Raw genomic sequence first — 13,571 nt, forward strand, 5'->3', positions numbered from 1 at the left:
CGCAGTCTCTACTGCGCATGACAGCTTCGGACAAACACACTTGGCCTTTTATTATATAGGATGCTATACAATTCATCTTGATCATTGCTTGTTCTTCTATATAAATGCTACATATTTTATGACAAATTTTGACGATATTCTGTAAGAACACGTTAATGTTTTTTTTTTTCTCCCTTTAAGATTCAACGATATTAAGTTTGAAGATGAAGAGGGTATCCCAACAGAATATTTCCTAAATTCTTGTTATGCAATTGTCCCTGTTCTAGGTACGCTTTTTATATTCTCTTATTGTGTGTTTGTTAATTAGGGACATATTTGTTAATATTACAATTTATCCTGGCTGTAATATTGTGAGCATTTTTAATAATCACAGTGGCAAATTATACTGCACTAAATCAAATACATTTTTAATAGTAAACTTTAACTTATTTTTATTATTCCACTTAACGCTACATGAATAACAAACATTACTGCTGATAACTGTGCTGTAAGGTCTGCATCTCATGTCTGCTTTCTTGGAGTTACACTGTTCTTTCCTTCACTATTCACATCTACACCTTTGCTAAACCTTGTCACCTCCATCTCACACAACAGACATTACGTTTTCTGATGTACTCACACATCATATACTATTATCAATACTGCCAGACTCCTCCAAGTGTTATCCAGCACCGCTCCCCTGTGCCAATCCTTTTGCTGGTTACAATTAGCCTCTCGGGTCAAATTCAAAATTCTACACCTCACTTAGAACATAATAACTTTTTTAAAATATACTGTCGCTATTTGATTTGCTTCCTTTTTATTTAGTTTAACTCTGAAAATAGTTTTTTTTCCCATTTCATGCATTGGTAGTGCATACTAACGTTCTGTTTTTTTTTTTGTTCTTAGACAAGCTTGGGTCAACAGTGTTTGCACCTGTAAAAATGGACTTTGTGGGGAATATTAAGGTGAGCTAGATACATTTTATTGTTTATTATTTCTCTTGTTAAGTGTGTTCAGTCCACGGGTCATCCATTACTTATGGGATATATTCTCCTTCCCAACAGGAAGTTGCAAGAGGATCACCCAAGCAGAGCTGCTATATAGCTCCTCCCCTCACATGTCATATCCAGTCATTCTCTTGCAACCCTCAACAAAGAAGGAGGTCGCGAGAGGAGCTGGAGTTTTTACTTAACTATTCTTCAATCAAAAGTTTGTTATTTTAAATGGCACCGGAGTGTGCTGTTTTTCTATCTCAGGCAGTATTTGGAAGAAGAAACTGCCTGCGTGTTTTATCTATGATCTTAGCAGGCGTAACTAAGATCCACTGGCTGTTCTCGACATTCTGAGGAGTGGGGTAACTTCAGAAACTGGGAATAGCATGCGGGGTCCTCCGCAAATGAGGTATGTGCAGTACTTTATTTTCTGGGAATGGAATTGACTAAGAAAATACTGCTGTTACCGTATGATGTAAGTACAGCCTTAAATGCAGTAGTAACAACTGGTATCAGGCTGATAAATGTATGCGCAGTCGAGTTATATTCTAGGGACTAGAATTTGACTGAGAAAATACTGTTAACACTGAAATAATACTTAAGCCTTCTCTGCAGTGGTAGCGACTGGTAGCAGGCTTAGTGATAGCTTTGCATGACATTGAAAAATGTTGTTTTTTAATAAAACGTTTACTGGCATGTTATTCGTTTTTGTGAGGTACTTTGGTGATAAATCGCTTTGGGCATGATTTTTTTCCACATGGCTAACATATTTTTCTGCATGGAAACCGTTATATCAGGGCTTCCACTGTTGTGATTGGAGTGGGAGGGTCCTTGTTTTAGCGCCTTGTTGCGCAGTTAAAATTATTGCACAGTCTTCTGCTTCTTCCTCCTTGATCCAGGGCGTCTCTAGAGAGCTCAGGGGTCTGTAAATTTCATTTGTGAGGGAGGTAATCAGTCACAGCAGATCTGTGACAGTGTGCTGACTGTGATTAAAAGCGTTAAATCTTAATTATATCTGTATTTTTGAAGCGCTGCAGCGTTTTTTTTTTATTTTGCTTGTAAAGTTATTGAAAGTGATTTCCAAGCTTGTTAGTTTCATTGCTAAGTCTGTCTTAAACATGTCTGATTCAGAGGAAACTGTTTGTTCATCATGTTCAAAAGCCAATGTGGAGCCCAATAGAACGATGTGTACCAATTGTATTGATATTGCTTTGAATAAAAGTCAATCTGTACCGATAAAGAAGCTATCACCAGACAACGAGGGGGAAGTTATGCCTCCTAACTCTCCTCACGTGTCAGTACCTGCGTCTCCCGCTCGGGAGATGCGTAGGATTGAGACACCTAGTACATCTAGGCCCTTACAAATCACTTTACATGATATGGCTAATGTTATGAAAGAAGTATTATATAATATGCCCGAATTAAGGGGCAAACGCAATAGCTCTGGGTTAAGGATAGAGCGCGCTGATGACACGAGAGCCATGTCTGATACTGCGTCACAATTTGCAGAACATGAGGACGGTGAGCTTCATTCTGTCGGTGACGGTTCTGATCCGGGGAGACCGGATTCAGAAATTTCAAATTTTAAATTTAAGCTTGAGAACCTCCGTGTGTTACTAGGGGAGGTATTAGCGGCTCTGAATGATTGCGACATGGTGGCAATTCCAGAGAAATTGTGTAGGTTGGATAGATACTATGCGGTACCGGTGTGTACTGACGTTTTTCCTATACCAAAAAGACTTACAGAAATTATAAGTAAGGAGTGGGATAGACCCGGTGTGCCTTTTTCCCCTCCCCCGATATTTAGAAAAATGTTCCCTATAGACGCCACCACACGAGACTTATGGCAGACGGTCCCTAAGGTGGAGGGAGCAGTTTCTACGTTAGCCAAGCGTACCACTATCCCGGTGGAGGATAGCTGTGCTTTCTCAGATCCAATGGATAAAAAATTAGAGGGTTATCTTAAGAAAATGTTTGTTCAACAGGGTTTTATATTGCAGCCTCTTGCATGCATTGCGCCTGTCACGGCTGCAGCAGCATTCTGGTTTGAGTCTCTGGAAGAGGCGATTCGCACAGAGCCGTTGGATGAGGCCTTGAGCAAAGTTAGAACCCTTAAGCAAGCTAATGCGTTTGTTTCAGATGCCGTAGTACATCTAACCAAACTTACGGCTAAAAATTCCTGATTCGCCATACAGGCGCGCAGAGCGCTCTGGCTTAAATCCTGGTCAGCGGATGTAACTTCCAAGTCTAAACTACTTAACATTCCTTTCAAAGGGCAGACCTTATTCGGGCCCGGCTTGAAGGAAATTATTGCTGACATTACGGGAGGTAAGGGCCACGCCCTTCCTCAGGACAGGGCCAAACCAAAGGCCAAACAGTCTAATTTTCGTGCCTTTCGTAACTTCAAGGCAGGAGCAGCATCGACTTCCTCCGCTCCAAAACAGGAAGGAACTACTGCTCGTTACAGACAGGGTTGGAAAGGCAACCAGTCATGGAACAAGGGCAAGCAGGCCAGAAAGCCTACTCCCGCCCCTAAGACAGCATGAAGTCAGGGCCCCCTATCCGGAGACGGATTTAGTGGGGGGCAGACTTTCTCTCTTTGCCCAGGCTTGGGCAAGAGATGTGCAGGATCCCTGGATGTTAAAGATTATATCTCAGGGATACCTTCTGGATTTCAAAACCTCTCCTCCACAAGGGAGGTTCCATCTTTCGAGGTTATCGACAAACCTGGTAAAGAGAGAGGTATTTCTACAATGTGTACAAGACCTCTTAATCATGGGGGTGATCCACTCAGTTCCGCGATCGGAACAGGGACAAGGATTTTACTCAAATCTATTTGTGGTTCCCAAAAAAGAGGGAACCTTCAGACCAATCTTGGACTTAAAGATCTTAAACAAATTCCTAAGGGTACCATCGTTCAAGATGGAAACCATTCGAACCATCCTACCCATGATCTAAGAGGGTCAATATATGACCACGGTGGACTTAAAGGATGCTTACCTTCATATACCGATTCACAAAGATCATTATCGGTACCTGAGGTTTGCCTTTCTAGACAGGCATTACCAGTTTGTGGCTCTTTCCTTCGGGTTAGCCACGGCCCGAGAATTTTTACGAAGGTTCTGGGATCACTTCTGGCGGTACTAAGACCACGAGGCATAGCGGTGGCTCCGTACCTAGACGACATTCTGATACAAGCGTCAAGTTTTCAGAATGCAAAGTCTCATACAGAGATAGTTCTAGCATTTCTGAGGTCGCATGGGTGGAAAGTGAACGTGGAAAAGAGTTCTCTGTTACCACTCACAAGGGTTCCTTTTCTAGGGACTCTTATAGATTCTGTAGAGATGAAGATTTACCTGACGGAGTCCAGGTTATCAAAGATTCTCAATGCTTGCCGTGTCCTTCATTCCGTTCCAAGCCCATCAGTAGCTCAGTGCATGGAGGTAATCGGCTTAATGGTCGCGGCAATGGACATAGTGCCATTTGCGCGCCTGCATCTCAGACCACTGCAACTATGCATGCTCAGTCAATGGAACGGGGATTACTCAGATCTGTCCCCTTTGCTAAATCTGGACAAGGAGACCAGAGATTCGCTTCTCTGGTGGTTGTCACCGGTTCATCTGTCCAAAGGAATGACCTTTCGCAGGCCAGATTGGACGATTGTAACAACGGATGCCAGCCTTCTAGGCTGGGGAGCAGTCTGGAATTCCCTGAAGGCTCAGGGATCGTGGACTCAGGAGGAAAAACTCCTCCCAATAAACATTCTAGAATTAAGAGCAATATTCAATGCTCTTCTTGCTTGGCCTCAGTTAGCAAAGCTGAGGTTCATCAGATTTCAGTCGGACAATATCACGACTGTGGCTTACATCAATCATCAAGGGGGAACCAGGAGTTCCCTAGCGATGTTGGAAGTCTCGAAGATAATTCGCTGGGCAGAGTCTCACTCTTGCCACCTGTCAGCGATTCACATCCCAGGCGTAGAGAACTGGGAGGCGGATTTCCTAAGTCGCCAGACTTTTCATCCGGGAGAGTGGGAACTTGACCCGGAGGTATTTGCTCAACTGATTCTTCGTTGGGGCAAACCGGATCTGGATCTCATGGCATCTCGCCAGAACGCGAAGCTTCCTTGTTACGGATCCAGGTCCAGGGACCCGGGAGCGGTGCTGGTAGATGCATTAGCAGCCCCTTGGGTTTTCAACATAGCTTATGTGTTTCCACCATTTCCGTTGCTACCTCGGCTGATTGCCAGGATCAAACAGGAGAGGGCATCGGTAATTCTGATAGCGCCTGCGTGGCCACGCAGGACCTGGTATGCAGACCTAGTGGACATGTCGTCCTGTCCACCATGGTCTCTTCCTCTGAGGCAGGACCTTCTAATTCAGGGTCCTTTCAACCATCCAAACCTAATTTCTCTGAGGCTGACTGCCTGGAAATTGAACGCTTGATTCTATCAAAGCGTGGGTTTTCGGATTCGGTTATTGATACATTAATACAGGCTCGGAAACCTGTGACAAGAAAAATTTACCATAAGATATGGCGTAAATATTTATATTGGTGCGAATCCAAGAGTTACTCATGGAGTAAGGTTAGGATTCCTAGGATATTAGCTTTTCTACAAGAGGGTTTAGAAAAGAGTTTATCCGCTAGTTCGCTAAAGGGACAGATTTCAGCACTGTCTATTCTTTTACACAAACGTCTGGCAGAGCATCCAGACGTCCCGGCCTTTTGTCAGGCTTTGGCTAGAATTAAGCCTGTGTTTAAAGCTGTTGCTCCTCCGTGGAGCTTAAACTTGGTTCTTAAAGTTCTTCAGGGTGTTCCGTTTGAACCCCTTCATTCCGTTGATATTAAGCTTTTATCTTGGAAAGTTTTGTTTTTGATGGCTATTTCCTCGGCTCAAAGAGTCTCTGAGTTATCTGCCTTACATTGTGATTCTCCTTATCTGATCTTTCATTCAGACAAGGTAGTTCTGCGTACTAAACCTGGGTTTTTACCTAAGGTTGTTTCTAATAGGAATATCAATCAAGAGATTGTTGTTCCATCATTATGTCCTAATCCTTCTTCAAAGAAGGAACGTCTTTTGCATAATCTAGACGTGGTCCGTGCTCTGAAGTTCTACTTACAGGCAACTAAAAATTTTAGACAAACTTCTTCTCTGTTTGTCGTTTACTCTGGACAGAGGAGAGGTCAAAAGGCTTCGGCTACCTCTCTCTCTTTTTGGCTTCGTAGCATAATACGTTTAGCCTATGAGACTGCTGGACAGCAGCCTCCTGAAAGAATTACAGCTCATTCCACCAGAGCTGTGGCTTCCACCTGGGCCTTTAAGAATGAGGCCTCTGTTGAACAGATTTGCAAGGCTGCAACTTGGTCTTCACTTCATACTTTTTCCAAATTTTACAAATTTGACACTTTCGCTTCTTCGGAGGCTGGTTTTGGGAGAAAGGTTCTACAGGCAGTGGTTCCTTCTGTTTAATGTTCCTGCCTTGTCCCTCCCATCATCCGTGTACTTAGCTTTGGCATTGGTATCCCATAAGTAATGGATGACCCGTGGACTGAACACACTTAACAAGAGAAAACATAATTTATGCTTACCTGATAAATTTATTTCTCTTGTAGTGTGTTCAGTCCACAGCCCGCTCTGTCTTTTTCAGGCAGGTTCTAAATTTTTAAATTATAACTCCAGTCACCACTGCACCTTATAGTTTCTCCTTTCTCGTCTTGTTTCGGTCGAATGACTGGATATGACATGTGAGGGGAGGAGCTATATAGCAGCTCTGCTTGGGTGATACTCTTGCAACTTCCTGTTGGGAAGGAGAATATATCCCATAAGTAATGGATGACCCGTGGACTGAACACACTACAAGAGAAATAAATTTATCAGGTAAGCATAAATTATGTTTTTTAGCATACCTAGATGCTGGTATCAAGAGTTTACATTATCGTCTCTGTGTTGCTAGAACAAGCATAGTGACCAACCTCACATAATCGTGACATAGTGTAAAGTCATTATTATAGTGTAGCTTTTTAGAAGGCACTATGGCTGAACAGGAAAAAAGAAAATTTATGCTTACCTGATAAATTGATTTCTTCTACGATACGACGAGTCCACGGATTTCATCCTTACTTGTGGGATATTATCCTCCTGCTAACAGGAAGTGGCAAAGAGCACCACAGCAGAGCTGTATATATAGCTCCTCCCTTCCCCTCCACCTCTAGTCATTCGACCGAAGGTTATAGGAAGAGAAAGGAAAAGCTAAAAGGTGCAGAGGTGACTGAAGTTGTAAATAATAAAAAACATAATCTCTCTTAAATTGACAGGGAGGGCCGTGGACTCATCGTATTGTAGAAGAAATCAATTTATCAGGTATTCATAAATTTCTTTTTCTTTTACAAGATACGAGTCCTCGGATTTCATCCTTACTTGTGGGATACAATACCAAAGCAAAAGGGCACGGATGAAAGGGAGGGACAAGACAGAGACCTAAACGGAAGGCACCACTGCTTGAAGAACTTTTCTCCCAAAAACAGCCTCAGAAGAAGCAAAAGTATAAAATTTGGAAAAAATATGAAGGGACGACCAAGTCGCAGCCTTACAAATCTGTTCAACAGATGCATCGTTTTTAAAAGCCCATGTGGAAGCCACAGCCCTAGTAGAATGAGCCGTAATTCTTTCAGGAGGCTGCTGTCCAGCAGTCTCATATACCAGGCGGATGAGACTTCTCAGCCAAAAAGAAAGAGAGGTAGCCGTAGCTTTCTGACCCCTATGCTTTCCAGAATAAACAATGAAGATGATTGGTGGAAATCCTTAGTTGCCTGTAAGTAGAACTTTAAGACACGGACCACGTCCAAGTTATGTAACAGATGCTCCTTCTTGGAAGAAGGATTAGAACACAATGAAGGAACAATAATTTCCTGATTAATATTCTTATTCGAAACAACCTTAGAAAGGAACCCAGGTTTGGTACGTAAAACCACCTTATTAGAATGAAATATGAGATAAGGCGAATCACACTGTAATGCTGAAAGCTCAGAAACTCTACGAGCAGAAGAAAATAGCAACCAAAAACAGAACTTTCCAAGACAATAACTTTATATCTATGGAATGTAAAGGTTCAAACGGAACCCCTTGAAGAACTCGAAGAACTAAATTCAAACTCCAGGGAGGAGTAATAGGTCTAAATACAGGCTTAATTCTGGTTAGAGCTTGACAAAAAAGCTGAACATCTGGCACATCTGCCAAACGTTTGTGAAACAAAATTGACAATGCAGAAATTTGTCCCTTTAAGGAACTAGCTGATAGGCCTTTCTCCAATCCTTCTTGGAGACAATACAGAATCCTAGGAATCCTAACTTTACTCCATGAGTAGCCCTTGGATTCACACCAATAAAGATATTTACGCCATATCTTATGATAGATCTTTCTAGTAACAGGCTTTCTAGCCTGTATCAAAGTACTGATAACAGAATCAGAGAATCCTCGCTTCGATAAAATCAAGCGTTCAATCTCCACGCAGTCAGCTGCAGAGAAGTTAGATTTGGATGTTGGAAAGGACCTTGAATGAGAAGGTCCTGTCTCAAAGGAAGTTTCCACGGTGGTAGTGAAGACATGTCCACTAGATCCGCATACCAAGTCCTGCGTGGCCACGCAGGCGCTATCAGGATCACCAAAACTTTCTCCTGTCTTATTCGAGCAATCACGCGTGGAAGGAGAGGAAACACATTAGCTAGGCTGAATGACCAAGGCACTGCCAAGGCATCCATCAGTTCGGCCTGGGGATCCCTCGACCTGGATCCGTATCTTGGAAGCTTGGCATTCTGTCGAGATGCCATCAGATCCAATTCCGGTTTGCCCCATCGGCGAATCAATGAGGCAAATACCTCCGGGTGGAGTTCCCACTCCCCCGGATGAAAAGTCTGTTTGTTTAGAAAATCCGCTTTCCCTACAACTGGGATGTGGATTGCTGACAGATGACAAAAGTGGGCCTCCGCCCAACGGATTATTTTGGACACCTCTCTCATCGCTACGGAACTCCTTGTTCCCCCCTGATGATTGATATAGGCCACAGTCGTGATGTTGTCCGACTGGAATCTGATGAATTTGGCCGAAGCCAACTGAGGCCATGCTTGAAGTGCATTGAATATTGCTCTCAGTTCCAGAATATTGATTGGAAGTAGAGACTCCACCTGAGTCCAAACACCCTGAGCCTTCAGGGAATTCCAGACTGTACCCTAGCCCAGGAGGCTGGCGTCCATTGTCACTATCACCCACGAGGGTCTGTGGAAGCAAGTCCCCTGGGACAGATGATCCAGCGACAACCACCAAAGAAGAGAGTCTCTGGTTTCTTGATCTAGATTTATCTGAGGAGATAAATCTGCATAATCCCCATTCCACTGTCCGAGCATGCACAGCTGCAGTGGTCTGAGATGAAAGCGAGTAAACGGAATGATGTCCATTGCCGCTACCATTAATCTGACACCTCCATACACTGAGCCACTGATGGCCGAGGAATGGACTGAAGTGCTCGGCAAGTATTTAGAATCTTTGATTTTCTGACCTCCGTCAGAAATATTTTCATGGCTACCGAGTCTAACAGAGTTCCCAAGAAAATAACCTTTGTCTGTGGGACAAGTGAACTCTTCTCTATGTTCACCTTCCAGCCGTGAGTTCTCAGAAAAGACAGCACTGTGTCCGTGTGAGAGTTTCTCAGATGATATGTTGACGCCTGGATCAGAATATCGTCCAGATAAGGCGCCACCGCTATGCCTCGCGGTCTGAGAACCACCAAAAGAGACCCTAGAACCTTTGTGAAGATTCTGGGTGCTGTGGCCAACCCGAAGGGAAGAGCCTCAAACTGATAATGTTTGTCCAAGAAGGCAAACCTTAGAAACTGATGATGATCCTTGTGGATAGGAATATGAATGTAAGCATCCTTCAAGTCCACGGTAGTCATATATTGACCCTCCTGGATTATTGATAAAATTGTTCGTATTGTCTCCATCTTGAATGATGGAACTCTTAGAAATTTGTTTAGACACTTGAGGTCTAAGATGGGTCTGAACATTCCCTCTTTTTTGGGAACCACAAATAGGTTTGAGTAAAACCCCTGTCCCTGTTCCAATTTTGGAACTGGACAAATTACTCCCATAGTAAAAATGTCTTTTACACAGCGTAAGAACGCCTCTCTTTTTATCTGGTTTGCAGATAACTTTGAAAGATGAAATCTCCCTCTTGGGAGAAAGTCCTTGAATTCCAATTGATAACTGTGGGTCACTATTTCTAGTGCCCAGGGGTCCTGAACAATTCTTGCCCAAGCCTGAGCAAAGAAATAGAGTCTGCCCCCTACTAGATCCGGTCCTGGATCGGGGGCCGCCCCTTCATGCTGTCTTAGGAGCAGCAGCTGGCTTTTTGGATTGTTTACCCTTATTCCAGTTCTGATTGGGTCTCCAGACTGACTTAGATTGGGTAAAATTCCCTTCCTGCTTTGTGGAAGAAGAGGAAGCGGGGGGTCCTCCTTTAAAGTTCCGAAAGGAATGAAAATTATTCTATTTACCCCTCATTTTAACAGACTTATCCTGAGGTAGGGTATGGCCTTTACCTCCTGTAATGTCAGAAATGATTTCCTTCAATTCAGGTCCAAAAAGGGTCTTACCCTTAAAAGGAATAGCTAAAAGCTTAGTTATTGATGAGACATCAGCAGACCAAGATTTGAGCCACAATGCTCTATGTGCTAAAATAGCAAATCCAGCATTCTTTGCCTCTAATTTAGCAATTTGAAAAGCGGCATCAGTAATAAAAGAATTGGCTAGCTTGAGAGCCTTAATTCTATCTAAGATGTCATCTAATGGAGTCTCAAATTAAGAGACTCTTCTAGAGCCTCAAACCAAAAATCTGCTGCAGTTGTTACTGGAACAATGCAAGCCGTAGGTTGTAAAAGAAACCCCTGATTAACAAATAATTTCTTAAGTAGACCCGCTAATTTCTTATCCATAGGGTCTTTGAAAGCACAACTATCCTCAATGGGTATAGTAGTAGCTAGGGTAGATATAGCTCCCTCAACCTTAGGGACCGTTTGCCATGAGTCCTGAATGGTATCTGATATGGGAAACATTTTCTTGAAATTAGGAGGGGGAGAAAACGGTATACCTGGTCTATCCCATTCCTTTCTTATACTTTCTGAAATTCTCTTAGGAACCAGAAAAACATCAGTGTAAGTAGGTACTTCTAAATATTTATCCATTTTACACAATTTCTCTGGAGGAATTACAATAGGGTCACAATCATCCAGAGTCGCTAAAACCTCCCTAAGCAACAGGCGGAGGTGTTCAAGCTTAAATTTAAAGGACATAGCATTCGAATCTGTCTGAGGTAAAACATTCCCTGAATCTGAAATTTCACCCTCAGACAGTAATTCCTTAGGTTTATAATATATATATATATATATATATATATATATATATATATATATATATATATATATATATATATATATATATATATATTCAAGATTTTTTATTATGGGGTCATAACATATGATGATGCAGCCTAATCATATTGGTTTCATAAGGTTACTTTGTTCATTAATGAGATATATGAAAACCAACAGAATAAGAACATAATTATACATACATGAATATATATGAATGAAGATGAAATTTATTGCATTTATTTCAGGTGAATTGTGCTAATGCAGTATTGTTAATATCTATCTTCTTTTATTTATGTTTATTAAGTGTTTTCTGTTTCTCCACTGTAATGTAGATGACTTAAATATATGAATTTGTCAGTTTTTATGTACATATCTACTTATGTTTTTAATTTAGTTTCATTAATTGATTATGCTGTCCCTTTAAATAGGGGGCTTGCACATGCAAACACATCCTATGATTAAGTGCTCCTGTGAGCACGAAACTAGTCAGGATGTTTGCCTGCCACATACCTTATTTTAAAGTGTTCCAATACATTTTTGTTTTTATCAGCCCTTCTCCTTGGTGCCTTATTAGTGCGGCTGTTCCTTTTTCTTTGCTAAGTAATTCCCTGATCCCCAACTCAGAACACTGAGGGTACATCGGAAATAGCAAATAAAGCATCAGAGAACTCAGTGTTTACATTAATACCTGACCTACTGCGTTTACCCTGCAACACTGGTAATTTAGATAATACCTCTGTAAGGGTAGTTGACATAACTGCAGCCATCTCCTGCACTAGAAGTCACTTGTGTGGGCGTTAAAGGTTGTGACACTTGGGGAGAATTGGATGGCATATCCTGATTCTCTTCAGACTGAGAATCATCCTTAGGCACACTTTCTTGACCTAATATATGGTCTTTACAATGTAAGGCTCTTTCAGTACAAGAGTTACACAATATTAGAGGGGATTGCACAATAGCTTCTAAACACATAGACAATGAGATTCAGATTCCTCAATGTCAGACATGTTGAACAGACTAGTAATAACCACAAAAGTCGTTAAAACACTTATTTATTGCTTAAAATAAACTTTAGAAAAAACGTGTTCTGCGTCTTTAAGAAAAGAAAAAGTGAACAATTTTTCCAAAATGCTTAAACAACATTAAATTAACCCCAAATTTAACTGTAAATTGTTGGTTTACCCAAAAATTACTGCACCCAGAAGTAAGGGCAGAAATAAGGCTCTTAAAGTACTTAGATCAACAATGTTATTTAACAGTCAAAAATACCCTCTGCACCTCGCCACAGCTCCTCTGTGGCGCCTACCTTCCCCCAGGGTACTTAAAAACAACTTTCCAACACTCCAGACCAGCTTGTACATCCAGGAGCCCGAACACCGAAGTTACTGCTTGCTGCTGCCTAGCCTGTGCGCATCTGTGTGCGCGAAAATAAGCCACGCCCCTTAAGGTCAATGCCGGAGTAGGCCCAAACACAACCGCATGGGAAAGCGGTTTTACACCTAAGTTATGCACAACCCAGTATAACCCCTCAAACACACATTAAACATGATTTCAATGCCAAAAATAAAAACGTAATGTATCGTTATTTTTTGTCTCTCCCATGTCACAAAATGCCCATTTAAAGTCAACCATTTAGAAATAAAATCTAGGGCATCCAGTAATACCCCTCTTTGTAAATAGGATTACTGCTTACCCCATTCCCATACAGGGAAATAAATGTCAGCCATTTCTGATATACCAAGTCTCCTCAGAATAAAAAGGCTCCACATACCTTAATGCTGCTTGTAGCATGAAACCGGTCTCCACACTGAAGATGTCCCATGGTTACCTTCAGAAGTCTTATGGGAACCAGCGTGGATCGTAGTTACAACTGCTAAGATCCTCCACCTCAGGGCAGAAATCTTCTTCCATATCCCCCTGAGGAAAATAGTACTCACTGGTACCATTTAAAATAAAAAAACTTCTTGATTGAAGAAACTAAAACTAACACCTCACTTTACCATGTCTTCCTAGTATAACACAGGCAAAGAGAATGACTGGAGGTGGAGGGGAAGGGAGGAGAGCTATATATACAGTTCTGCTGTGGTGTTCTTTGCCACTTCCTGTTAGCAGGAGGATAATATCCCACAAGTAAGGATGAAATCCGTGGACTCGTCGTATCTTGTAGAAGAAA

General features: G+C 42.0%; 1 protein-coding gene across 1 annotated transcript in view; it reads left to right on the top strand.

Annotated features, from left to right (window-relative positions):
* Positions 1-13,571, top strand: part of PLEKHA8 (pleckstrin homology domain containing A8) — a 237,270-nt gene that overhangs the window by 156,122 nt on the left and 67,577 nt on the right. The window contains exons 9-10 of the mRNA XM_053714195.1: positions 181-266; positions 889-947. Of these exons, the coding sequence (XP_053570170.1) occupies positions 181-266; positions 889-947 (145 nt within the window). The remainder of the gene's footprint in view (positions 1-180; positions 267-888; positions 948-13,571) is intronic.

This window comes from Bombina bombina, chromosome 5 (genome assembly GCF_027579735.1).
Source record: "Bombina bombina isolate aBomBom1 chromosome 5, aBomBom1.pri, whole genome shotgun sequence".
Taxonomy (NCBI): domain Eukaryota; kingdom Metazoa; phylum Chordata; class Amphibia; order Anura; family Bombinatoridae; genus Bombina; species Bombina bombina.